The 27,931-nt window shown below is 41.8% G+C and overlaps 2 protein-coding genes and 1 pseudogene across 6 annotated transcripts; all 3 read left to right on the top strand.

Moving 5' to 3' along the window:
- Positions 1-20,036, top strand: LOC121726433. 4 transcript variants are annotated; one of them, XM_042113826.1, is made up of 11 exons: positions 1-508; positions 3,475-3,647; positions 5,136-5,328; positions 6,370-6,527; positions 6,604-6,677; positions 7,135-7,297; positions 7,380-7,675; positions 7,852-8,013; positions 15,627-15,795; positions 18,852-18,893; positions 19,887-19,964. In XM_042113826.1, the coding sequence occupies exons 1-10, from the start codon at positions 235-237 to the stop codon at positions 18,873-18,875; spliced, it is 1,686 nt and encodes a 561-aa protein (XP_041969760.1). In that variant the 5' UTR covers positions 1-234; the 3' UTR covers positions 18,876-18,893; positions 19,887-19,964. The 4 variants fall into 4 exon arrangements, with proteins under 4 accessions (XP_041969760.1, XP_041969744.1, XP_041969767.1 ...); XM_042113810.1 differs by having other exon boundaries at positions 19,841-19,898; XM_042113818.1 differs by having other exon boundaries at positions 2-508; positions 19,956-20,036.
- Positions 19,988-24,670, top strand: LOC121726458. Of its 2 annotated transcripts, none has more exons than XM_042113846.1 (3): positions 19,988-20,085; positions 20,149-20,359; positions 24,151-24,670. In XM_042113846.1, exons 1-3 carry the CDS (start codon positions 20,027-20,029, stop codon positions 24,550-24,552), a joined length of 672 nt encoding a protein of 223 aa, XP_041969780.1. In that variant the 5' UTR covers positions 19,988-20,026; the 3' UTR covers positions 24,553-24,670. The 2 variants fall into 2 exon arrangements, with proteins under 2 accessions (XP_041969780.1, XP_041969788.1); XM_042113854.1 differs by having other exon boundaries at positions 19,996-20,074; positions 20,150-20,359.
- A 1,501-nt stretch (positions 24,671-26,171) lies between these two features.
- Positions 26,172-26,920, top strand: LOC121740205 (annotated as a pseudogene).
- The last annotated feature ends 1,011 nt before the right edge of the window (positions 26,921-27,931 follow it).

Below are 27,931 nucleotides of genomic sequence, written 5' to 3'. Positions count from 1 at the left end.
ACGAGATATAATTATTTATAGAAAAACACGGTCGGCGGCGCGGCGTGCGGCCGCTCGCAAGTTGCAACTCTATCCGTCGTATTTGTGGACGCGCGCCGGGCGCGGCCCGCGAGTTGCGACCTCATTGTGAGTGTAGTGCGCTAATAGTATAATATATTATTATCGAAGCCAACGCTGAAGTACAACTATTAGTTAGTGGCAGAAGTGACCTAGGGGACCTAGGGGAATGTCGCGATGACGCAGGAGGGTCCAGACCGTGTGGAGTGCGACGGCGGCGGCGGGTGGCAGGGCGCGGGGCAGCACGAGGCGAGCGCGCGCGTCGTGCTGCATTGCGTGTTGGCGCAGTGCGCGGCGCCCGACCTGTGGCGCTGCGGTGCAGTGTGTCGCGCGTGGCGTCGCGCCGCCGCCGACGCGCAGCTGTGGCGCCGCCTGCTACAGCCGCGAGCGCGCCCCGCCACGCTTGCGGCGCTGGCGGGTTTGAACGAAATAGCGGGATGTTACGATGATGGTAAGCTCAGCTCTATAATAATAGTGAAATAATATTATTTGGTGATATTAGATATAGTATAGGATAGAGCGACCACGCCGCTATTAAAATAGATAGAAACTATAAAATAGATACGCAGTCAGAAAAATACGGGAAATTTCTGACGAAGACACAGCAAGACTAGTTTATTTCAGTTATTTTCATAGTAGAATGTTGTATGCCATCCTCTTATGGGGAAACGCTGCCGACATGAATACGATTTTTGTGTTGCAGAGGCAGTTTACAGCAGAACGTATTGCTTCTGCGAGCTATACGTTGAATTTATATAATGTCAGCTTTTGAATCTCTGAGAAAAAAGTTTAAAGAAATTGGTATTTTAACTGTTGCTTCTCAATACATTTTGGATAATGTATTTTATATAAGTATAAAACTCAAAGGTGACTGACTGATATGGTGATCTATCAACGCACAGCCCAAACCACTGCACGGATCGGGCTGAAATTTTGCATGCAGGTAGATGTTATGACTTATGACAAAGGCATCCGCTAAGAAAGGATTTTGATAAATTCCAACCCCAAGGAGTTAAAATAGGGGATGAAAGTTTGTATATATAATAATACTTAATAACTTTCACCCAAAAACATTACAAAGTTATATGGAACTATATTATCAATGGACAAACACTCAACCGCGTGCAATCAATAAAAGACCTAGGCATCTTCTTTGATGAAAAACTTTCATTTCGAGCTCATTATAGCCACATAATAAACAAAGCAAATGAAATACAGGGATTTGTTCTAAGAACAACTAAGAATTTTAGGGAGCCAAGAAGTGCTCTATATTTATATTCAGCCCTAGTGAGAACAATCTTAGAGTACGGGAGCCCTGTATGGTCGCCAAATTACCAGACACATATAAATAACATTGAGCGTGTTCAAAGAAAATTTCTCAAACTCGTTAGCTACCGGTATAGCCCGGGCCGCTCAAAATCAAAATATCACGACAGACTTTCAGAATTCAAAATACAGACCCTTGAAAGCCGACGCACTTATTTTGATTTAGCACACTTTTACAAAATTATTCACTATATTATTGAATCACCGGATCTGCTCTCAAACATTCACTTAAATACTAAATATAGCGCTCGCAGGGCTAAACGCACTAACGTTTTTGCTCTACAAGTATATAAGAACAACATCTCCTACTTTAACCCACTGACACGCATGGCCAGGCAATACAATGATTTCGCTAGAGATTACTCAGAATTGGACATTTTTAATAAAAACTTTAGTTCATTTTCAAAAAGTCTGAAAGACATCCTCCATAACTTGTTTATTTCTAACAACTGTGAAGTGTAACAACAATTTTATAATAATATAACAACACAATATCATGTTATAGTTATATTAGAGGAGCTAACCTATTAATAAATTTAGATTAGTTGCATGCACATAGTATTACGTTGCAATCCAGCTTAGATAATAATGTAAACAACAGCTTTGTATTGTTATGATTGTACTGTGTATTGTGCTTTCTCAATAAAAATAAAAAATAAAAATAAAAATAACGCGAGCGAAGCCGCGGGCAAAAGCTCGTGTATTATAATTTTTATGTTATAAAGAATCTTAGTAAATTTACAACCAAAAATTACAGTCACGGAAGAAACTAGAAATAAACTAGAAATACCGGTGATCAGACTTAGCAAAGTTAGTAAATCTTTTAAAGGTCAATGTATACGCCTTTACAATGAAATTTGTAAAACCCAGGATAAGGTTTCACGTTACTATGGGGGAGAGCTGTACCCTAGCACTAGGATCCCTAACACCTACCACCCTAATGCCCTAAGGTTCTAGCCCTAACCATAGGTTTTTGTGATACATAAATATATTTAATAAGTCCAGGAAACCTGCTACTATGAGACCTAAGTTAGCAGGCGGATAGTAGAAGGGAATAAAAGGATGGAAATGATTTTCTCACTGTCAATCACCCAGGCTCAGGTGACTGTGGTTAGGCTAAAGGTGTCTTGGCCACAGTGAGAGGTTGTCGGTAGGGATTTGGGAGTCGGTCGGAACACTTCCAGAGAGGAAATGGGAGATGAGTGAGACACAACTAGAAGTTGATATCTGATTTATTGTAATTAATTCTTACAATATATACTTCTTCACTTTTACGCATACAAATATTTACAAGTCTCCTAAACACAACACATATATGTACAAATTATGCTATTCATGACTTTATTTAGAGTAGGTTGAGTTCAGTAGTTTAAGAATATGATGAGTGTGCGACAACGCAAACTAGTTCATATGTTCAATGCTGAACAAAATCCCTGAAAACGTTCAAAATCTTTCCATTCATAAATTTTAAAAAGTAGTCAAAGAGAGTTTGTGTGCCAAAGCCTATTATAAGGTCAATGATTTTATAAACGATGACACAACAGCTTGGGAGTAGGATGGCTGCTTGCAAGGCTATTTCTAAATTATTTTATGACTTACAATAATTATGTATATGTATATGTTGACATTGTATAATTTTAAGTTACAACATTGTAAACCTTATTTAATAAGGTTTACAATGTTGTAACTTAAAATTATACAATTTTAAGTTACAACTTTAAAGTTTAAAAATTTTAAGTTTAAAAATTTTAAGTTTAAAAGTTTTAAGTTTAATTTTTTCTTACTTTTTTTGGTAAAAAAAAATCTCGACAGACGAATATATAACCTCCTCCTTTTTGGAAGTCGTTTAAAAAAAGTGGGCCCCATGCGAGTTTCTTACGCCGGTTCTTCTCGCCGGGTTAGTTCCCGAACCGGTGGTCGGCATCATGTAGACGTTCAGAGAACATTTGCAAAAATTTGTTCTGAATAAAAAGTTTGAGTTTGAATCAATAATTATTGCTTGTTATCCTGCGGTGCACCCGTTTAGCCGTTTAATCGCGCTTTGGCGCCGACGCATACAAATTGTGCTTTAATAAGCTGCTTGATGTGCAGAAGCCAGCGTTTCGACGGGCGGGTGGTGGCGCGGACAATACGCTCTGTCAGCGGCGCGCTGGCGGCGTCGCGGGCAGCTCGCCGCCGCTGCCGACGGCGCCGCTATCGCCGCCGCCGCGCTGCACCGCGCCGCTTCGCTGTTGGCCCTGTTGCGGGATGACGGACGCATCACGGTGCAATACAATTGAATATAATATTATTATCTACAATCGAATCGCGGTGTAAGGGTTGACTCAGACCGCAAGGCGACGCGTAGATGCATTTCTAAAATTATGGATTGAACAGATTCAAGACGTCTCACGCAATTGAAATCTGTCAAATCCATACAAATTTATGCGCCTCGCATCGTCGCGTTGCGGTCTGAATTTACCCTTAGTTTCCGAACCGGTGGTAGACACCATATTTTGCAGTTTCAACGTTGAAAAGGAGTATAATATTATTTATTTATTTATTAACACTTTATGCAAAACAAAGGTTGGTTGGTAGAGAATGACACAAGGCATTACCTTGTGTCATTCTCTACCAACCAACCTTAGGGTGATACTGGTAATGAGACATTTAGGATTAAGCCGATTAACGATAAAATAAATGGATTTATATTAATAATGAATATGAATAAAACTATTACATAAAAATTATAATAAACATACATAAACAATAATATAAGTACATAATATTGTTACGTGCTAGGGTTCGAAGGATTTGGAGAGAAAGACCTGCTGACTCTCTTGAAGACTTTATTCACTAAGTCTAGGTCACACAAGCACACACTAGGTCACATCACTTAGCACTAAGTCCAAACACTAATCACTAGGTCCAATCACTAAGCACTATCACTGTCCTAGGTCGTAGCCAAGTCGCAGGTTTCACTGGTTCACTCACTTGTTGTCACTCTGAAGTCGCTTTGATGATCGCTCGAACCGAACTGACTCGCCGGGCCTGCCTGCGGCTTTTTATATGGCGAGACGAATTCCAGAAAGTTCCCGATTCACGTAAACAAGTAAACAACCGTGGGAACTTTCTAGGAGGCTCGAGCATGTACCACAATAAAACTGCCGTCCTTACGATAAGTGCGGTAAGTTGAATTTTTTTGGCGAATTTAATTTAGACCTTAAGGACTCAGTCATAAGGCCTAAATTTAAAACACGTAAACATGCAAACATATAAACGGTAAACACGTAAACAAACATTGGACCTTTCTAGAAAGTTCGAGTATGTACTTGCGCACCTCATGCCAACTAGTATTGAGGAGGGTATTTATGTTGCCTGTGCTCCCTCGGTAAGTTTCGCTGGTTTGTCGCTAGATGGCACCACGTGTCCGTATACCATGTACCGTAACAATATTATTGTTTATGTATGTTGTATGTATACATAATATTATGTTTACCAACTTTAAATAAAAACTGTTGATTATTATTATAGCACGTTAAAAGTTAGTAAACTAAAAATAAGATTAAATAAATTAATAATTTCATTAACAAATACAAAAAAAAAAAAAAATAGCAAAATCGGTTCATCCATTACCGCCATTTACCGCTTACCTATTTAGCGATGGTCTTTTCTTCCACCGTGGGTTTTTCGTGTAACTTGTATAGCAATTAGCAATATTATTGTGACTCCATGTTCGAATGGGAAATTAGAACAGTACCTTCGTAATGTAGGTTTGGAGCTCCACCTCGACCGAATACGAGCCAGCGGATCCCGCTTCGTGGCAAAAGCGGTGGGAGGGTGGCGCGGGGGCCGAGTGGAGCTGCGGGGCGGACGCGCGCTGGGCGCCGCGCGCGCCGCGCCTGCTCGTCGCCGGCACACTCGCCCTGGCCGACAGACTAGAAGTTATCGTGTACGACTTCGAAGGTATAGGACCCTGTATATTAAAATATATTATCCTATTCAGTATAAAGAGCGATTGACTTTGTTTCTTTTGGGCACTAGAATTATTTTATTAAGGGTCAGCTCCCCGTGCAACGTGAGTCGTGAGTCGTGACGCGTAGATGCCGTGAGATCCATTCGACATGATCCGACGGATGACGCGTTACGTTCAAGTCAGTCAAAAATATGTATGTATACCTACAATTTAAAAACCGGCCAAGTGCGTGTCGGGCCACGCGCAATGTAGGGTTCCGTAGTACCGCTAGTTTTTGAAATTTTTTGTATGATCAATTATTAATGTAACGTGTTTTACACTACTAACAACAACATCTCAGTTACTTTCAAAGGAATTTGCACGAAAAGTTCCTTTATACTTCGCCGAATACATTTTTTTAGTTGATCGACTATTACTCAATAACTTATGAAGTCTTCTTAGCCGTGATAGTTTTCCTTTTAAATTCAGTATATTTCTTACCCCCGTGAATTTTTTAACATTTCCAGAAGCAATCGTTTAACTGGAAGAAGGGGGGGACACTGGACACTAACGATTTTTCCACTTTAAAACTTCATATTACTCAAATGGATCTCTAAATCGAAAAATAATCTAAGAAAACTCGTTATATTTTTTAAAAACCTATCCACAACAATCCACACGGTGGGGTGGGCGCGAAAAAAAAAATCATCCCCGCTTCATGTGTAGGGGATGTACCATAAATAAATATATTTTTTTAAGTTTTTGTATACCGTTTTGTTGGCATTATAAATATGTACATTCATGCCGATTTACAGCTTTGTAGGTCCTATAGTCTCTGAGCAAAACCGCGAACAGACAGACGGACAGACAGACGGACAGACAAACAGACGAGCAGACAGACAGACAGACGGACGGACAGACCGAAATTATAAGGGTTCCTTGTCTACTACGGAACCCTAAAAATGCATCTCAATTCTCGAGATACTTTTTTTTTTTTTAAATGGAATCTTTTTGAATATTTTAAAAAATATTTGTGAACGTCGGTCCCGCAGTCCCGGGGCGCGGCGCGGTGCTTTGCCGCGCGACGGCGGTGGGTGCGGGTGGCGCGGCGGGCTGCTGGGTCGACGACGCCGTCTTCCTCACGCTGGAGCTGCGGCTGCTGGCGCCCGGACATGCCTGCACCACGGTCTGGCTCAATGCCGCCACGCAAGTACGGCGCTTTTAGTGTTTCCTAGTCGTTTTCTCGTGTGGCCGTCGGCTAGGACAATCAGGTCTTTTTTGTGCAGAAAACTCAATCAGAGCACGCCGGAGTGATGTCGCCGCTGTTGAGAATCTACAACGAGTCTGCAGCGACTATATCGTAAGATTGAATGAGATATGTACCATCGAGGAAATTAATTCCTAGGCAATTGACAGACCTACGTCATTTGGTCGGCTTATGTCGATTCAATGTTAGCTGCGATCGGTCTCATGGGTTTGACTAAACGTGACCAAATTACTTGGGTCCGCCATCTGCCTAGTAATAATTTTCTCTAATAGTAAAATGTTTAAAACGGAATTTAAAAAGTTGGAATGTCAACATTGACGTTTATACTTTTTTAATGGACGAACGACGATCTTCATTATAGCGACCTATAGGTATTTAACCACATTTGGGGTCGTATTGATGGATTATGAATTGATCGCATCCGACCATCCCTAAAAAATATATATTTTATACTACCTCCTATAATTGTTGTTCGTTACCTGAATAAGATAAAATAAATAAATAAATATAATGGTTATTCTAAAACTCATCGTTTGTCTATTGTCAACAGTGACGTGGCGGTAGTAGAGCTTCCACCGGAATCGAAGGTGGGAGCGGAACCGGGAGCGAAGGCAGGAGCAGAGGCAGAAGCGGAGGCAGGGGCGAAGGCGGGGGCGGATGTCGAGCTCGGCTGCCGCGAGCCCGATACCACATACTACCACGCACTCGCTTCCGTACGTGTATTTCGTACCTATATTTTTTATTTCCTAGCTCGTTTTCTAGTGTCTAATAATAAACATTATCTTCGTCACGTAGAAACATCGATCGACTCCTACCGGCATGCACGGGTTGATCGCGGTTGGCGGAGCTACGGGCGGGGAGCGGGGCTGCGGACGGGCGCTGCTGCTGTGGCGACTGCCGCGGTCGCTGGCGCCGGCGCAGCTGCTGGTACGGGACGGGCTGGCGGAGCGCGTGCGACGGCGGCGCGAGCGCCCTCATACGCCGCCGCCGGAGGTGGAGCCCGACGAGGCTGCCGTACGCGCGCTCTGCACGCCGCCGCAGGCGTTCTGTCTACTGCCCTCACAAATTTTAGGTTTCATCGTGCATCCCAAGTAATTACTATTACTATAATTTATTTATTTATAATTATTTTAACGTTATTATATTATGTATATAAGCCACTTAAGTTTCAGCCCCTACCTAAATAACATTATTATAATAATTATTATAAATTATAACAGTCATAATGTGAACAAGTAACGAGTCACCTACTCAATGATGTCCCCAGCGAGCGGTGTGTGTGGGCGTGGTGCACGGCAGGCGCGGCGTGCGCATCGCTGCCGACGCTGCGGCCGCTGCTGTGGCTACCGGCTGCCCCCGCGCCCCGCCCTGCTCCCGGTTTGCTGCCGTACCGCGTTCTACCCGCTGTCGACGACGACCTATTCATCACGTATAGTATTTTTTATATATTAAACGTTAAAAAAATCATCTATTAAACGTTGATATCGACCGAGCTCTGTGTTGCTGATATCGATAGATCTCTGCAAAAAATACATACCTACATACTTAGTAAGACCAACAGGGACCACCCAATAAGCTCTCCAAAGAGCTTATTAAATTACTCAAACTTAAATATAAATACCATAGGAAATTCACTAGATACGGTAACCTTTCTGATAAATTAGAGTTTGAACGTTTGCGAGAGAAGACGAATGACCTATCTAAACTTGAATATAATACCTACCTGCAATCTATTGAGAACTCTCTTACAACAAATCCAAAAAGCTTTTGGCATTTCATCAAAAACAAGTCTCGTGGCAGTGGTATGCCAGCTTCGATGTCATACCAACAACAAACTAGTGACTGTGGATCCGGTATTTGCGAACTTTTTGCTTCCTATTTCTCATCTAACTTCCTGAACACTACTTCCAATGGTTCTGATCATTATGATGCCAATATATCAGCCACACAGGTCACTACACCTACTGACGCTGACATCGGAAATATTTTCTTCGATAAAACACAAATTTTTGATAATCTACCTGATAATCTACCACCAATATTTTTTGTTCGCTGTGCAAAATCACTATCTTATCCTGTATTTTTACTATTTCGCGCATCATTAGAAACCGGTACCATGCCCAAGATTTGGAAATCGGCCCTTATAACACCAATCCATAAAAAAGGTGCTAAGCACTTGATTGAAAATTATCGGCCTATTTCCAAGCTTCCAGAAAAAGACGCTAAGGTTCTAGAAAGAATTATTTACAATCAATTTTATTCAGCATTAAGTTCACAACTTAGCCCGTATCAGCACGGATTCATTAAAGGTAGATCAACAATATCAAACCTTATCCTATTTACCGACTTTATATCTGATCGAATGGATAATCAAGAGCAAGTAGATGCTGTATACACCGACTACAGCAAAGCTTTTGATAGAATAGACCACCTTAAACTATTATCAAAGTTAGTTAGAGCCGGTATAAAGGGTAATTTACTTAGATGGTTTACCTCATATATAAGTAACAGGTTACAGTCAGTTGTTGTTAATGGATTATTGCTCAACATGGCACCACATTTACTCTGGAGTCTCTCAAGGATCCTTGCTTGGGCCGTTACTGTTTATTATCTTCATACAGGATATTACTAGCTGCTTCCATAATTCAATTATATTAATCAGATTGAAAAAGTGCAGAAAAAACTAATTAGATTATTAAAATATAGATTTAAACTAAATACTTACCAAAGTTATAGCTATGACAACTTTTGCAGCCAGCTCCATCTGCTTCCACTTGCTCTTAGAAGAAATATCCGTGATATTACCTACCTTACCAATATCGCCAATGGTTCCATTGACTGTCCCTCACTGCCTGCTAAATTAAATCTTAAGGTTCCCATCATATCCCACTATCTCACACCAGATTCTGAGCTAACTCTTTTTTTCCCAGATCGTGTGCGTCCCTAAATTATTCAATTAAAAACAATAACGACATAGACATCTTTTGCACCAGTGCTAAAAATATAAGACAACATCTAGCAAATATTTTCTTTAAATCCTTCCCGAATAATGTCACCTAAGTACCACCGTTGTAAATTTATGTATTATTGTTCGCATAATCTCTAGATTAATAAGTAGTTTTAAGTGAGCATATTTTCTTCTCAAAATTATAAATCATTTGCGAAGACTTGTAATTGGTTCTAAATTGTAAACTTATCTTACTATTATTTTAACTTTAATGAACTGTAAGTCTTCCTTATCAATAAAATAAATAAAAATAAAATAAAATAAATATATTTAGGATTCCGCCCGAATGTTCGGTTGTACCGCGAGATCACAAGAAGTTCAATGCAATGTGAGTGTCGACTGAGATTGACGCGTGACCAAACTACGTACATCTGCCTTGGAATTAACTTCTCCGATAGTACAGAGTTTACCGGAGGCCCAATCCCCTACCCTATTCCCTTTCCTATCCTCCCCTATTCCCTTCCCTTCCCATCTCTGCCCTTCCCTATTAGTTATTACTCTATTCCCTCTTAAAAGGCCGGCAACACACCTGCTGCAGCTCTTTTGATGCTGTGAGTGTCCATAAGCGACGGAAGTCGCTTTCCATCAGGTGACCCGTTTGCTCGTTTGCCCCCTTATTTCATAAAAAAAAAACCTTACATTTCCTTATAATCTCGTGGTATAGCCGCCAAACCGGGCGTTCGGGCGGATTCATAATATTATAATTCCAGTTTACATAATATTAACATTCTCCAGGCCCAAAACTGGTCCCGAATATTAAAATCGTACGTTTGTTTTTTTCAGTATTGACGCAGACGCTTTCTGTGATTGAGTATTTTTTTTAATTTATTTAGGAAAACTTACATCTAGAATAACAAGTAGTTTTAAAATAACACAGGAAGGCCAATTACAAGTTTTCACACACATAAAATACGCTAGAGAAGTTAAACAAAGAAAGACACAAACAGCAAACAAAGAATAGAATACTTACATAACAATATTGTATATGATATTAATTTATTTAAAAAAAGGGTCGCTAAGGTTCTTCTTTACTCTACCAATACTGGTACAGAATAAGTCTAGTTCTGTGCTCCGAGTCACCTCATTGTACGCTCTACTAGATCTAATAACATAGGAGTTTCAACGATAGTTTGTTGATACTGGGGGAACGTACAGAAGTTGATGACGTCTAAGTGATGCTGATGGGACACTGATACTAAATTTTTCAACGAGTTCGGGACAATCTATGATGCCGTTGAGAAGTTTAAATAGGAAAACTATGTCGACAATTTTTCTGCGCTCAAATAGTGGAAGAATATGAAATTTTTTACAACGCGATAAGTAGTTCGATACATAAGTTCTGGATTTAAATTGGACAAGTCTTAAGAATTTTTTCTGGATTTTTTCTATTCTTTCGATGTACGTATGATAATTGGGGTTCCAAATTTGAGAACATTATTCTAGGTGAGCGCGGACGAAGCTACAATATAGTATTTTTAAAGTTTTTATATTATTAAAATCAGATGCTATTCTAGAAATGAAGCCGAGTGATTTCGATGATGTTGTTTATGTGCGTGTTAAACAAAAGCTTGGAGTCGAATGTTACACCCAAGTCCTTTATAGCGTGAACTCGTGTTAAAGTTGAGTTAGCTAATTTGTTATCCTACGTTAAAGGATTGGGTTTACGACTAAAGGAGCAAATAAAGCATTTAGAAACATTGAGATCTAAGCGATTGGATTTGCAGTAATTAAAAAAGTTGTTAATTTCACTCTGAAGCAACACAGCATCCTCAATGCCTTTGATTTATTTCAAGATCTTCACATCGGCAAATAGTAAGATCTTAGAATTAGAAAATTGTGTGGATATATCATTAATGAATATGTTGAATAAGAGAGGGCCCAACAAAGATTCCTGTGGAATACCTGACGAGACGAATGAAGTTCTTGATGAAAAGCCGTTCAGAACCACTGTTTGACATCTGTTGCGAATATACGATTGAAACCACCTAAATAGATCGCCTCTTATGCAAATGTCTAGTAATTTACGCAACAAGATAACGTGATCGAGACGATCAAAACATTTAGCGTAATCAGTATATATAACATCCACCTGCGTTCGTTCTGACATACACTTATTTAGGAAATTACTACAGATAATCAAGTTGGTCCTAGTAGATCGCCCTGCGAGGAAGCCATGTTGGTCAGCACTCATACTTTGCCTTAATAATGTGTGTAATTGACCATGTACTATTTTCTCTAATAATTTAGCGAATACGCAGAGTTTGGAAATCGGTCTATAGTTTTGGACATTATCTTTTGGCCCTTTCTTATGTATCGGAGTTATAAATGCTGACTTCCATATAGTGAGCATCACGCCCTCGGCTAGAGATCTTTTATAGAGAATGGAGATCGGTACAGTGAGACTGTCAGCACATTTGCGAATAAACAATGGTTTAAAAGATTTTTTAAAAGATTTTGTCCGGACCAGCAGATTTATTGGTATCGACATTTGTAACATGTTCTGTGACTATTTCGATTCGAACTTCCACTCCAACAGTACTGCTCACGACGGTGATACCCTCTCTGAAGAGTCATTAAGGTCAACATTGAACCCTTATTGTATTGCAGACATATCATCGATCGATATCAAAGAGTCGGAAGTCAATAAACTTTTATACGTGGGAGAGCCATGCTTCGGCACGAATGGGTCGGCTCGACCGAAGAAATACCACGTTCTCACAGAAAACCGGCGTGAAACAGCGCTTGCGCTGTGTTTCGCCGAATGAGTGAGTTTAACGGAGGCCCAATCCCCTACACTATTCCCTTCCCTACCCTCCCCTATTCCCTTCCCTTCCCTAAACTCCCCTATTACCCTATTCTCTCTTAAAAGGCCGGCAACGTACCTGCAGCTCTTCTGATGCTGTGAGTGTCCATGGGCGACGGAAGTTGCTTTCCATCAGGTGACCCGTTTGCTCGTTTGCCCCTTTATTTCATTAAAAAAAAAAAGTGATCGCTTTCGTTAGGTTGCCAAAAGATATTCGGCAAGTTAAAATCACCAACAACCAAAAAAGTATCAGACATATTGCTAACAACAATATCGTAAACCCTATTGGAAAAGTTCGTAAGCTGGGCTGATTGAGAGTAACCTAGGTTCTGCTTACAAATTGAGACTACGCAAATATGTATCTTTGAAGCTGTGGATGATCGCTTGTAGCGTATGGACAAAGTAATCCACAGATCCTCAGCGATCGAACACCATTCGTTACGCTTGTTGCTTACTAGGTCTCGCCACACGGCGATGAGCACACCTCCTCCTAAAGTCTGGTTTGTAGCAGCGTAATCCCTATCACATCTCCAGACCGTATATCTATCATCAAATAACTCGCAATCACCAATGTCTGCGACAAGCCATGTTTCTGTAAGACAGATCACGTCATAGGTACTAGCACATAATATTGTTACGATACACGGTATACGGACATGTAGTGCCATCTAGCGTCAAACCAGCGAAACTTATCGAGGGAACACCGACAACATAAATCCCCTACTCAATACTAGATGGCATGAGGTGCGCAAGTACATACTCGAACCTTCTAGAAAAGTCCAACATTTATTACGTGTTTACCGGTTTATTTTTGTTTACGTGTTTAGTTGTTTATGTTTATTGTGGTACATGCTCGAGCCTCCTAGAAAGTTCTACTTGTTTACTTGTTTACGTGAATCGGGAACTTTCTGGAATTCGTCTCGCCATATAAAAGCCGCAGATAGACGGCCCGGCATTCAGTTCGTTTCGAGCTATCATCAAGGCGATTTCGGAGTGACAACAAGTGAGTGAACCAGTGAAACCTGCGACTTGGCTACGACCTAGGACAGTGATAGTGCTCAGTGATTGGACCTAGTGATTAGTGTTTGGACTTAGTGCTAAGTGTTGTGACCTAGTGTGTGCTTGTGTGACCTAGACTTAGTGAATAAAGTCTTCAAGAGAGTCAGCAGGTCCTTCTCTCCAATTCCTTCGAACCCTAGCACGTAACAATATGTTGCGTTAGAGCTCAGTAGTCTTCGTGCGTAAACCTCTTACGTTTTGATAGTAAACGCTAATGGGAAGCATTGTGAATTAAGAAATAATCTGTTTTATAAATAAGATCCAAATTATAGCCATCCAGATAAATTTGGGTAAATGATAAAATTTTGTTTAGTATATAATTATTTTGATATGATAATCGCGTTATAGAGCACATACACATCAGTGGTCCCGGGCTGAAATAAAATTTAATTAAACGAGTATTGCTGCACAGTACAAGTAGGAAACAAGAAGAGATTGCATAATAGTACAAAATAGCAACAACACAAAAATAAATATAGGTAGATGCACCAGAAAAGAGCGAGAAGCAACCATTAACAAAAGTTAAGCTGCAAAATACAAATTCTACGTAAGCATAATTTAGAAGCAAAAAGCAAGCGGAAAAAAGCACTAGTTTTGAAAAATAAACTACAAAAACACAGTTCAAACTTAAAAACCTATTGAAACAGACGTGAGTAGATAAATCGGGTAAAACAGAGCAGCATGGCAGTGTTACACCAGAGCAGCAGGGCAGTAAGGATATCACTTTATAAATTTTGCAAGGTCTCTTTCTGTTCTGATATGATGAATCAGCGAAGTAGATTTTTTTCGTACGAGTATCTTGCAACCAGTCACCCAAGTGTACAAAAAACCCTTTTCTTTTGACAGTTTCTTGGTCTTATTTAGAAGTAGTTTGTTATCAAGGGTGAGATGATCGTTAACAAATATAACATTATCTGTCTGGAATTCCAACTGTCTAGCCGTCAGCGATGATTTGAGTTTACGAGCAGCCGCCACAAAATTATCCTTAATGTACTTGTTGAATTTGAAGTTGAAGTTGATAGAACAAATTATATTTTTATGCTTATCATTGTGACGTGTAGGAACTCTTGCGATAAAATTGATCTGTTCCCTAGGTATGGTGCATCCTATAGTATCACCAATCTTGGTTATAATGCTAAAAAGATTCTCCGTTTTAGAAAGGGGAACACCTTTGATTTCCAAATTATTCAATCTTGCTCTCTGCTCGCCATCCCGATACAAATCTTCAAGTTTTGAGCATCGTTCTTGTAGGGCCGACACGTCTTCTTGGACTTTTTTGAAGCACTCTACGGTGTGGTCCAGGAATTCTACACTTAATTTAAGACTTAGACTCACTCCGGATAGATTTAAGTTCCACGAGTTCCAACTTTATAGCCTTGACATCCTCGATTAAAGTGGGCAGGTTAATCATCTTGTTGGAGAGCGACCAAAGTTCTGACATGATAGTGTCAATGTCCGTGGGTGTGGGTGGGGTGTTGAGGGCCTGTCCAAAAATGGTGTTGTAGGCCGTGGGCTAGAGGGCGCTTGTGACTTGCAGCTCATGCATTTCCAGGTGTTCTTCCGTTCACCCAATTTGCGCCATCCGTTATACCGGAGCAAGCAAAGTCAAACTGACCAAGACATAATGCATACTTGGGACCTTCGAAGCACTGAGCCTCACAACGCTTGCAAAAGAACATCTTCACGCCTGAGATTACTGAAAAGGTTAAAGAAAAGGATAAAAGAATTCTTGAATACTTCGCTGTACCAAAGATAGATGGCGCTGCTAGAGATCTTCAATTTTTAGTTCATCGACCTAAATTGCGCTACTAGATGGCGCTACAAGTCTCTTGAATGATAATAATTGATATTGAGTTGAATATTTATGTACCCTCCGCATACCACAATAAAAGTGTTTTGCTTCAGACAATCACGATTTTTGCCTTGAAAACTGCACTTAGTTTGTCAAACAATATACACAAATAATGTAATGTGATGTGAGGTAAATACTCCAAAAGTTTATATTTTAAAACACTTGGTAGAATCACTTTAGAATTTATTTAACACGGACCGTAAGGATACGATGTTTCCTGTTTGACGTCTCATTTGACACTTATAAAGGAATATACGTCATGTACAATGTATATTGTACACCACCAATCATACGTACTACAGCTTCAAACTTATTATTCAGGCCGATGGGTGGCGGCAGTGGTTGTGCGTGGACGTGGGTGGTGCGGGCCGGCGCGGCGGGCGCGGCGCTGTCAGCGGCCGCGCCGGTGCTGGCGACGCTGCTGCTGCCGCGCCCGCACTCACACCGAGTGCCGCCGACGCTTGCGCTGCTTACGACCGACGCGTTAGAGGTTATAATATCATCATCACAGCTATTTAAAACTTCATAATAATAATATTATGAAAATGTAAGAACTAATAATTATAATAATTAGTATACGACTTGGTCAAGCGATAGCCAAATTAGCACTTCGACAAAGCGACATGACATTCTTAAAAAGACGTTTTTAGGGTTCCGTAGTCAACAAGGAACCCTTATAGTTTCGGTCTGTCCGTCCGTCTGTCTGTCTGTCTGCAATTATGTCTGTCTGTATGTCTGTATGTATGTCTGTCTGTATGTCTGTCCGTCTGTCCGTCTGTCCGTCTGTCCGTCTGTCCGTCTGTCCGTCTGTCCGTCTGTCCGTCTGTCCGTCTGTCCGTCTGTCCGTCTGTCCGTCTGTCTGTCTGTCTGTATGTCTGTATGTATGTCTGTCTGTCCGTCTGTCCGTCCGTCCGTCTGTCCGTCCGTCTGTCCGTCCGTCTGTCCGTCCGTCCGTCCGTCCGTCCGTCCGTCCGTCCGTCCGTCTGTCCGTCCGTTCGTCCGTCCGTCCGTCCGTCCGTCCGTCCGTCCGTCCGTCCGTCCGTCCGTCCGTCCGTCCGTCCGTCCGTCCGTCCGTCCGTCCGTCCGTCCGTCCGTCCGTCCGTCTGTCCGTCCGTCCGTCCGTCCGTCCGTCCGTCCGTCTGTCCGTCCGTCTGTCCGTCCGTCCGTCCGTCCGTCTGTCTGTCCATCCGTCTGTCCGTCCGTCTGTCCGTCCGTCTGTCCGTCCGTCTGTCCGTCCGTATGTCCGTATGTCCGTATGTCCGTATGTCCGTATGTCCGTATGTCCGTATGTCCGTATGTCCGTATGTCCGTATGTCCGTATGTCTGTCTGTCTGTCTGTCTGTCTGTCTGTCTGTCTGTCTGCAGTTTTGCTCAGAGACTATAGGACCTACAAAGCTGTTATTTGGCACGAGTATATATGGGGATTAATTTTTTTTTCGCGTCCACCCCATCGTGTGGGGTGTCGTTGGATAGGTTTTGTAAAAATATTATGATTTATGAGTATTCATAAATCATTTTTCGATTTGGATCCGTTTGTGAAATATTAAGTTTTAAAGTGGAAAAATCGTTAGAGTCCAGTGTCTCCCCCTTCTAGCAGCTAAACGATTGCTTCTGGAAATGTGAAAAAATTCACGGGAGTAGGAAATATGCTTAATTTAAAAGGAAAACTATCACGGCTAAGACGACTTCATAAGTTATTGAGTAACAGTCGATCAACTAAAAAAATGTATTCGGCGAAGTATAAAGGAACTTTTTGTTCAAATTCCTTTGAAAGTAACTGAGATGATGTTGTTAGTAGTGTAAAACACGTTATAAATGTACATTCATTGATCATACAAAAATAAAAAATAAAAACTAGCGGTACTAGTTACTACGGAACCCTATAATACGCGTGGACCGACACGCACTTGTTTTATTTATAATCTATACTAATATTATCTCTGTCTGTCTGTCTGTCTCGCTTTCACGCAAAAACTACTGAACCGATAGTAATGAAATTTTGTACACAGATAGTCTAAAGCCTGAGAAAGGACATAGGCTACTTTTTAACTGGAAAAGGGGTTGTAAGGGGGTGAAAATGCGTAAATTTGGTCAAATTAACTTAGTTCCAAAAACTCAAAACAGATGGCGCCAAGAGTCCCCTAGATCGCGCTATTGCTTACTCATGCGTATTTCTATAAGACGTGGTACCATATTGAACTAGGTTTTTCGATTCTTTCGATTGTTATACACGTTATTAACTAATAACTCACCTACCAACTTAGATATCAAATTCAAAAACAACAGCGCCAAATCTACTCAACCGATTGTAATGAAATTTTGTACACAGATAGTCTAAAGCCTGAGAAAGGACATAGGCTACTTTTTAACTGGAAAAAGGGGTTGTAAGGGGGTGAAAATGCGTAAATTTGGTCAAATTAACTTAGTTCCAAAAACTCAAAACAGATGGCACCAAGAGTCCCCTAGATCGCGCTATTGCTTACTCTTGCATATTTCTATAAGAGGTGGTACCATATTGAACTAGGTTTTTCGATTCTTTCGATTGTTATACACGTTATTAACTAATAACTTACCTACCAACTTAGATATCAAATTCAAAAACAACAGCGCCAAAACTACTGAACCGATTGTAATGAAATTTTGTACACAGATAGTCTAAATCCTGAGAAAGGACATAGGCTACTTTTTAACTGGAAAAAGGGGTTGTAAGGTGGTGAAAATGCGTAAATTTGGTTAAATTACCTTAGTTCCAAAAACTCAAAACAGATGGCGCCAAGTGTCCCCTAGATCGCGCTATTGCTTACTCATGCGTATTTCTATAAGACGTGGTACCATATTGAACTAGGTTTTTCGATTCTTTCGATTGTTATACACGTTATTAACTAATAACTCACCTACCAACTTAGATATCAAATTCAAAAACAACAGCGCCAAAACTACTGAATCGATTGTAATGAAATTTTGTACACAGATAGTCTAAGGCCTGAGAAAGGACATAGGCTACTTTTTAACTGGAAAAAGGGGTTGTAAGGGGGTGAAAATGCGTCAATTTGGTTAAATTAACTTAGTTCCAAAAACTCAAAACAGATGGCGCCAAGAGTCCCCTAGATCGCGCTATTGCTTGCTCATGCGTATTTCTATAAGAGGTGGTACCATGTTGGGTCAATATTCCGATTGTTATACATGTTAATAATTAACTCACGTACCAATATAGATATCAGAAACAACCTTCTACCAATAATAAATACGAAATAGTTTATGGGTATTGGGCAAAGCTAAAGTTGTGTAATGCATTATGCAGCTAAGTTGTGTAACGCTAAATAAGCTTTAGGTATAAAAAAGTTTAATTTAAAAAGAAAAAAACATATTATGTGCACACTACACGGCTGTTTTGGGTATTTTGATTTAAGGGGTACCAGGGTTTTAAAAAGCTTTTGACACTAATTTTATTGACACCGCGCGCTATAAACTGAAGTCCACGCGGACGAAGTCGCGGGCAACAGCTAGTCTATAATAAACTTATTTTTTTAAATTAATTTGTTTCAGTTGTGGCAGATCCGACTACCGTAAAGCCATTTTACTATGCGGGTAAATTATATAATATCCTCTAAATATACAGGGTGTAACGAAACAAAGTGATAATACTTTAGGTTGCGTAGGTATTCCTTATTGGAACGAAGTTCCCTATAAGTTTACTGTGTTGTGCTCATTGCTAAGTCGCTATAATTATTATAAAATAAAGAAAATTATTTATTCACTGATTTAAAATTGCAAAATAAGTCGAAGGCTTGGCTTGAATGTGATCTGTAAACTTTTTAACATAGAAAGATATATCTATGCAAGATAGGCTTGGCTATTTTTTTACAATTCATGTTTTTGGTGGGATTCTATTATTTAAAATGCATAAATTGATCACGATGCGTTTGTAATTTTGACTTTGTACGGTGCAACCGCACAAGAGACGTTGGGCCGTCTCTATAGAAACATAGAAGTTGACAGTAGCTGTCAGCGCTGCTACTTAAACAGTGAACTCTCTTTAAGAGCCCATATGACCCTAACTTGACTACATACTTTAACCTAGATCTCAAAATCTGTAAGGTCTAGAAAACTGATTTTTTGACACAAGTACTCGTAACTTCAGTTCATGAAGATTAAATGCTCAAGACGAAAACACGATTACTCAAAAAATGCTCGATAGTTTCTTTTTTACAAAAAACCTTGTTTTAGACACATTTTTGCTTGGATCTTCGAAGTTTGCTATCTTTTCTTTAATATTTTTTAATATCTAAAAAGGTATTGATAAAACCTAAATTTGCTCAAAACACTTTTTTCATAATCATTATAGTTCGTCTTTTATTCAAGTAAAACTATCTCGGCGATGATTCCGCGCCGTCCATTTTCACGTGGCATATGAAAGACGGGCGTTAGTGTGAAGAGAGAAGGACGATGTTTGATTTTTAGAGTCAGGTGAGCTCTTAAGAGAATAAACATTATACATACCCTTGCGTATGATCATTTTGTTTTGTTGCATCCTGTATAATATGTACCGCTGACGCCCGCGCCACCGGCTTGCGCACGCAGCGAGCATCCGCGACAGCTAGCGGAGGGACTTATTTAAGGATTTATCGAAACACTCGAGATTGCCCGCAGCCAACTGGAATAAGGTCTCGGTGGCCACCTAGAACGCGATCGCAGTAGGGTCGCTAGCCCCGGCCGCGGACATGGCGCTGCTGCTCGTCGCCCGCACCGCCCGTGCATTTCGACCGTCGGTAAGCCCGCCCATCTATCATAGCGACTCCTGCCGCTGGTGACACACAGACAATGGACTAGTTATCGGTCGGTAGGTGTCAGCGAGCCTGCGCTCCACGCACGCCGGTGGCGGACGCGACGGTCCAGTGTGCCGGCCGTCCCCGTGCGGCGCGCCGGCAGCCCGCGCCCAGCCGCCGCCCGACCGCGTCGCCTGCACGCCACCCCCGCCGACCGGACACCCGCCGCCCTGTCCGCCGCCCGCGCCGCCCCGCACGTTCGACTGCGAAAAAGCAACGAAAAAACTGGTAAGAATGTCTGAACCTAATAATAGAAGAAACTGACTAGATCCCGGAGTGTATTATTACTTATAACATTACCAGGACACCGAAAATTCCCATCACCCGCGAATCTAACAAAATCATTTAAGCGCTTTAGTCGTATAGAATATAGACGTTACAGACGGACATATACACTTTTCCTTCGCTTATGTAGGTACTATAAAACATTGACTTAAGTTCAATTCAGACCGCAACGCGACGCGTAGATGAATTTCTAAATTTGTATTGAATAGACAGAATTGCATGACGTCTCACGCGATTGAAGTCTGTCAATTCAGTACAAATTTTGAAATACATCTACGCGTCGCCTTGCTGTCTGAATTGACCCTTAAGCTTGTCAACCTTAGACTATCATTATTGTTCTTTTTTTCTAGTTGATTTGATCTGTTATATTTTATCAGTGGAGCAACATTTGTCATTTAAGTCTTTAATAATTCCTTTGTAAATGTTCTAATAATATTAAATATTAAATAATTCTCTACCACTAAATAACACGTTTTATTTAACCTTCAAGCGGGCGCGCGCTATTTTGTAACGGCAGTGGTCGCGCGTAACCTAAAAGACGTCGCGTCGTGGGTGAATTTGGAAAACAAAACACTTTTCATTCGAAACATTATTTATTATTTCATAAATTTAATTATTACTTTTTTTTAAAGTAAACAGTTAACCCAGAAAATAAATGCATTTTTAGTAAAAACTTAATTATACAATAATACCTTGTGTGAACAACGGCAGAAAAAGTGATCGGAATTTTCTTATCCTAGTTCCAATTTTTCTTCATCTAGGAATAACACTCGGTGTTATCGGTCAATGACGACTTAGTTTTATACATAAACATAGAATTTGCCTCAATTATATGAAAACTTCATATAAAATTATAAGAGAGGCGCGCGGAGTCTTTTCGACGCCGGCGCCGAGACCAAAACAATTGAGGTCCTTGCTGCAAAGGTTGTGCGGAGAGTAAGTGTAGCTATTTATTTTGTAGATATAGATAAAGTAAGAAAAGCTACTGAGAGAATGATACAGATTCAAAGAGAAATGAATGAATGAATGAATACTTTAATGTGTACAATCACAGTTACAATAACAACATACATAAAATAAAAAGACAAAATGGCGAGAGCACACAAAGGCGGCCTTATTACTACAAGTAGCAATTTCTTCCAGGCAACCTTTGAAAGAAAGAAGCAAATTTCAAATTCAAATTCTTTATTAAGCATACAATAATATACAATAGTATAAAAGCTAGGTAGCGTACATCACGTCGTCTAATCCCATGCTAAGTAAAAACTTGTGTTATGGTAATCAGACAACAGATATATACGTGGGAGAGCCATGCTTCGGCACGAATGGGCCGGCTCGACCGGAGAAATACCACGTTCTCACAGAAAACCGGCGTGAAACAGCGCTTGCGCTGTGTTTCGCCGAGTGAGTGAGTTTACCGGAGGCCCAATCCCCTACCCTACCCTTTTCCCTTCCCTACCTTCCCCTATTTCCTTCCCTACCCTCCCCTATTACCCTATTCCCTTTTAAAAGGCCGGCAACGCACCTGCAGCTCTTCTGATGTTGCGAGTGTCCATGGGCGACGGAAGTTGCTTTCCAACAGGTGACCCGTTTCCTCGTTTGCCCCTTTATTTCATAAAAAAAAAGGCACGCCGAACAATTTTATCCTATTATATATTATTATTTACTCATTCACACACACAATCACACTACAATAAATTTATCACGTAAAGTCTCTTTCGGCGTGATTCGCGCTTCCTTCGGGAGCCTCCCCCGGAACCTCCGGTAAACTACACCGGCGAGGCAGAACTCCTCCACCTCGAAGATGGATAAAACTTGAGTCAGCACTCTCACCACAAAGGAACTGAAATTCACTTTGTGGCGAAAGTGCAGACGCTCCACCCTCAAGGTGTAGGTGGTCTCCTCGCGGATGTAGTTTACGACGTCTTCGACCGTCATGGACCAGTGCAGGCGCGACACGTAGAGCGGCGTCGCGGGCACCTCGCTCCGCAGGTGCAGCTCGGGCACATAAGGTGCGGTGCCGCGGTGGTCGCAGAGGGTGGGCTTCCTCTTCTTCCTCCTCTCCACCAGAACGAAGCCCTCCTCGTCGCACCTCCTGTTCTCGTCCCTGTCGAGTCGAAGATTTTCAGCCTTGCGGCCCTCCTTTGCACCCCTCGCCTTTGCCCGCGGGGGTGGTGCGGGGCAAGCAGCGACACTTGCATAATTTTTCGATTGAGTCGATGGCCTCAATTTCGTGTCGACGTCACGCGGTGACGCGGACGGCGAGCTGACGGCGGCGGCTGTTGCTGACCCACTCGATTTCGCTGACGTGCAAAACGGCGAGTCACGCTGAGCTCCGCGACGCATATTTATCGAGTCGATCGGATGCTCGGGTGACCTACATAATGAATTATTACTTTTTAATTGTAATAATTCACTACGTAACTCACTGATGGTGGATTCCGAGGCATCCAATCTACCTCGCATCTCGTCCAGCTCTGCCCTCATGATGTTGAACTTCTGGAGCAGGCTGGAGATGTTGACGTGGTCCGTCGATACCGCCAGCAGTTTATGGAGCTGCTTGGCCACAAACACCGGCAATTCCGCAGGATTAGTCTGCTTGAGCAGGGAGATGATGTCTTGCAAGCTTCGTTTGCTTCCGTCTCTCCTCCGGGACGTCATCTGCGCTGTCTTGCCGAGCGCTTCGTACAGCACGAGCCTGCCCTTGCAGATCTCCTCGTTGGTGTAGGTGGACCTGCACAGCTGCACGATGCCATCTTCGTCCATGGTGGTGTTGTACGAACGCCAGTAGCTCGTTGGATACGAGCGCCATGGTGTCGGTAGAGCGGCTGTGAGCCGCGGGACTCGCGAAATATTAATTAATTTTATAAATATTTGCTACGTGTGTTGCTGAGCGGTGCGCGACCGTTCGCTACCGCGATCAAAACAACACCCCTCACCTGTCTGTCTGTCTGTCTGTCTGTCTGTCTGTCTGTCTGTCTGTCTGTCTGTCTGTCTGTCTGTCTGTCTGTCTGTCCGTCCGTCCGTCCGTCCGTCCGTCCGTCCGTCCGTCCGTCCGTCCGTCCGTCCGTCCGTCCGTCCGTCCGTCCGTCCGTCCGTCCGTCCGTCCGTCCGTCCGTCCGTCCGTCCGTCCGTTCGTCCGTCTGTCTGTCTGCGTGTTTGTTTGTTTGCTTGCTTGCTTGTTTGCTTGTTTGTTTGTTTGTTATAGGCTATATTTTATCACGCTAAGACTAATAGGAGCGAAGAAATAAAGGAAAATGTGGAAAAAATGGGGAGAAATTATTTGAAAGGGCTTATCTCACGAACTAGAGCATATTTTTTTCTGTTATTTGGATCAGATAAGAAGTAGACCTCGTGAAGGATCATAGGCTTTTTTTGTGGACTAATTTTTTGTGAAATGTCTAATTTACGGGGGCGAAACTGCGCGGAACGTCTTGTTAGAAATAAAAAGAAATGTCGATAATATCAACGAAAATATTGTATTGAGGGGAGTCGATTCGACTTCGCGCGACCGCTTGAAGGTTAAACAAGAGCCTGTTTTATGCAATTTACCGTATGCATGGTCGTTAGTCTGCAGATTACCTAGATATTCTGCTGATTATCTTCTATTCTAACTTTAACTCACCCAGATAATCTGCAGTACTGTATACTGTATACCTTGTTAATCTGCACTCTAACCATCTCCAACTGGTTTACGCAAATTAACGGTAACACGTACATTACTTTCAAATTAGGACGGCAGAAGGTCGCACCGACTAACCATTGACGCGGGCCGCTGCGGGATGCAGCTGGACGCGGCGACGGCGCGACTGGCGGCGGCGGAGCGCGCGCGGCGCGACCATTACGAGCGCGAGGCAGCCGCGCACGAGCCTCCGCCGCCGCCGGACTTTGCCCGCTATTGCCTGGCCGCCGCCACCGACGCCGACGTGCCGCCCGCCTGGACCGTCGACGACACCACCTGCGAAATTCACCGTCACGACTACGCGGACCCTTGCGCCCGGTACCCGCGGAGGGAGGTCCACCTCGATCGCGGCTCCAAGGTGTCCGGGGGTTCGAGGGGTCTCGCCGCAAAGATAGTGGAAAAGTTTAAGCGCTCAAACACCGCAGCCGAGCGGGGCGGGCCCTCGTCACTTTGACAGACGGAGGCCGGCCGGCCCCGCTGACCGCTAACACAGAAAACAAGCCTCTAGGCCCTCTACTGACTATTATAAAACGTTAACCACGTGTTACTTGAATAAAATATACTCCAAAATATCACTTTATTTGATGTCCCCTAAACTTTGTTCACACAAAATGTAACCGCTAATCCCCCTAGGAGTTGGTATTACTAATATATATTCTGTGCTAGGAGTAGTATATTATATTTCTTCGCTGCATTCTTCAATATAATATAACCAGGTAGTAGTCCCTTCAGCCGCTAGGCAACGTCGCAGTCTTTAGAGCATGAAACAATATGTGGGTACTTGATAAAAAAAAACAAATACTTACCAGCCGGCACGGCCACTCGGTCGCCAACGCTGCTCATTCCTTTTTTGCGCGAGGCAACGCGAACACGTCTACCTATTAACCATGCCGAAACACAGTGCTCAAGAAAAAATCGATCATTACCAAGAGAAAATTAGACGATTGCAGTCAAAGAACAAACAACGGAAGAGAGTGTTTTCATCTGACAAGGAACAGGAGACCCAAGATTGTAAGCATCTTTAATTAACCGGCATGTATGGATTGACCGTGAGTCAATAAATACATTTTATACGCATCGGAGTTGACTGCGAGTCTCCGACGATGTTTGATAATAATTTATTAACTACCGCGCATCTCGCGCGATTTTCGTTCTATAAATAGAATTATATTGTTGGCCGGTTTGTGGGGATTAACTGCGAGTTAATAACTACAATTATTTATTTAATTATAATTAATTACTAAATTGACCGGCATTGTATGGATTGACCGCGAGTCAATAAAATATACATTTTATTTACATCGGAGTAGACTGCGAGTCTTCGACGATGTTTGATAATAATTTACCAACTACCGCGCATCTCGCGCGATTTTTGTTCTACAAATAGAACTATTTATTTAATTATAATTAATTATTATATTACACTGGCTTGTACGGATTGACCGCGAGCCAATAAATACATTCTATAAGCTGCGAGTCAACGACGATGTTTGATAGCTTTTTACCAACTACCGCGCATCTCGCGCGCTCTTTGTTATATAAATAGTCTCTATTGTACATATATACATGTTAACAATATTAAATTGTGATGTCTTTACTAACACTTGTTTTTGTTTTAGGTGAATCAACTTGTAAATATGTATTAATATAATTAACCATACCCTTGTTGCTTCACCAGACCTACAATAGAGCAAAGTCTATCTGTCAATACACTCTGACATTGGCAATCCACGAAACTGCCATTAAAGAAGAAGAAGAAGTAGTCTCTATTATAGGAACTATATTTTGTCCAGTTTGTCTTGATTAACTGCGAGTTATAACTACAATGTTTATATCAATTTTATACTAGTGTCGGGATACACCGCGAGTGTATTAACGAAACTTAGAATAATTTAATACGTAACTTGAAAGTGACTACCCTCGAATTTTTTTATTTCTTAGTAACATTTATCGACAAGATTATCGATTATTACAAACAATTAAACTATTCAATTGCTGTTTTAGGTCATCAAGACCAGACAACAGAAGAAATACACACAGGTGTGAACAATATTCACGCCGATTTGGTCACGAATGGACCCGAAGCTGTCCCAGACTCAGACCCACAAGGTAGACGACGTCGACCATCCGGTACCGACAGACCCGGATCTAGATCCGAAGCTACTACTGGCGTTAGGCGAAACCTCGTCAGATTCGCCGGATTATGGCCCAAAAATTTTAGATAGTCAACCAAAATTATGGCTGCCAATTTTAAAAAGGGGTTTATCTAAGGAACCCAAAGAAATTCTATTAAAGCAGTACATTATTCCCGATAACTGTCGATTATTGCAGGCGGCAAAGATAAATGCAGAAATATCGGCCGCCATTCCCGATATGGTGCGGAACAGAGACAAGAGTACTTTGTACGTGCAACAACAACAGCTCGGCGCGGGCATCACAGCTACCAACCGAGCCATGGACCTCCTCCTCCTAGGGGAAAACAAGATCGAGGCTCTGAGACAACTCAGCAACGGATGCCGTTTGTTGACCGACCTCCACTACCAATTTACCCAGAGTCGCATTAAGCTCATAACACCCAGCCTCGATAAGACGTGTCTCAATGTAATAAGTGACGCCGAAAGAGATAAGACTTTGTTCGGAGAAAAACTCTCGGAAAGGATAAAGGCCGCAAAGGCCATCGAGAAGCAGGGCCTTCAAATCAAGAGAGTGGCCCCACAAAAACCGACAGCGGGTACATCCCAACAGGCGGGTACCCATCGGGCTTTTCACCAGGGAAACTGGTGAGCCCCTCCTCGTTACCCGTCGAACAGGGGGGGGGGCGGGGAGGGAACCGTCGGCCGGCACCGTCAGCGCCAGCGCCACGCCGGTACATTCATCCTTCTTCGAACTCGAAGAGGATTCAGGCGAACAAGCCCCGTGCAACACAGCAGCAGTAATACAGGTACATGCAGGCCGTTTATGCTATTTTTATAATTGTTGGCTCAATATCACAAATAATTCTACCATACTTGAATGGATAAAAACGGGATATTCAATCCCGTTCTGTAAAAATGTCCAGCAGAGTATTGTGCCTAAAAATAATTGATCACTCACAGATAAACAAGAAATGTTTTTAGCTGTAAATAAGTTGTTAGATCTTAAGGCTATATCTCCATGTACCCCCAGTGAAGGTCAGTTTATTTCAAAGATTTTCCTTGCCCCGAAAAAAAGCGGCGGAAAACGTTTTATTTTAAATTTAAAACCACTTAATAAGTTTATTTCAAAATTACACTTTAAGATGGAAGATTATCGTACGGCTTTAAAGCTGATACCTAAGAATGGATTTCTAGCTACCATAGATTTGAAGGAGGCCTACTTATTGGTTCCCATTAATTCAGTAGACCGTAAGTACCTACGTTTCGAGTTTGAATCGCTTTTAGGGCAGAAAATTACTAATGAATTTAGAGCCATGCCGTACGGACTATCAGATGCGCCAAGAGTCTTTACAAAAATTATAAAGGAGGTACTATCTTACTTAAGACACCGTGGTCATAGACTAGTGGGGTTCTTGGACGATATTTTATGTATAGGTGATAATTATGCTGAGTGCGTTAACACCATAAATGAGACATTATCATTACTAAAATGTTTAGGTTTTATTATTAAGGGGGATAAGAGTGTGTTAAATCCACAACAGAACTGTAAATATTTAGGTTTCATATTTCATACACAGGATTTGACTTTATCGTTACCTATCGATAAACGAAAGAATATAGCACAGTTGGTTCGAAAATTCTCGAATTTGCCGCGGTGTACTATTCATGAGCTAGCTCAACTGATAGGTGTTTTGATAT

The sequence above is a fragment of the Aricia agestis genome, chromosome 1 (assembly GCF_905147365.1).
Source record: "Aricia agestis chromosome 1, ilAriAges1.1, whole genome shotgun sequence".
Classification (NCBI taxonomy): Eukaryota; Metazoa; Arthropoda; class Insecta; order Lepidoptera; family Lycaenidae; genus Aricia; species Aricia agestis.
The sequence above is the reverse complement of the archived record's forward strand: the minus strand, read 5'-3'. Positions and strand labels throughout refer to the sequence as shown.

What these genes read in the sequence shown, in the direction of transcription:
- LOC121726433 (XM_042113818.1), top strand. Translation starts at nt 235, where the DNA reads ATGACGCAGGAGGGTCCAGACCGTGTGGAGTGCGACGGCGGCGGCGGG. An exon ending in GGGATGACGGACGCATCACG is followed by an intron (nt 3,648 to 5,135) that starts GTGCAATACAAT and finishes TTCGTAATGTAG; the next exon opens with GTTTGGAGCTCCACCTCGAC. An exon ending in GGTTTCATCGTGCATCCCAA is followed by an intron (nt 7,676 to 7,851) that starts GTAATTACTATT and finishes TGATGTCCCCAG; the next exon opens with CGAGCGGTGTGTGTGGGCGT.
- LOC121726458 (XM_042113846.1), top strand. Translation starts at nt 20,027, where the DNA reads ATGGCGCTGCTGCTCGTCGCCCGCACCGCCCGTGCATTTCGACCGTCG. An exon ending in CGACCGTCGGTAAGCCCGCC is followed by an intron (nt 20,086 to 20,148) that starts CATCTATCATAG and finishes TATCGGTCGGTA; the next exon opens with GGTGTCAGCGAGCCTGCGCT. An exon ending in AAAAAGCAACGAAAAAACTG is followed by an intron (nt 20,360 to 24,150) that starts GTAAGAATGTCT and finishes CTTTCAAATTAG; the next exon opens with GACGGCAGAAGGTCGCACCG.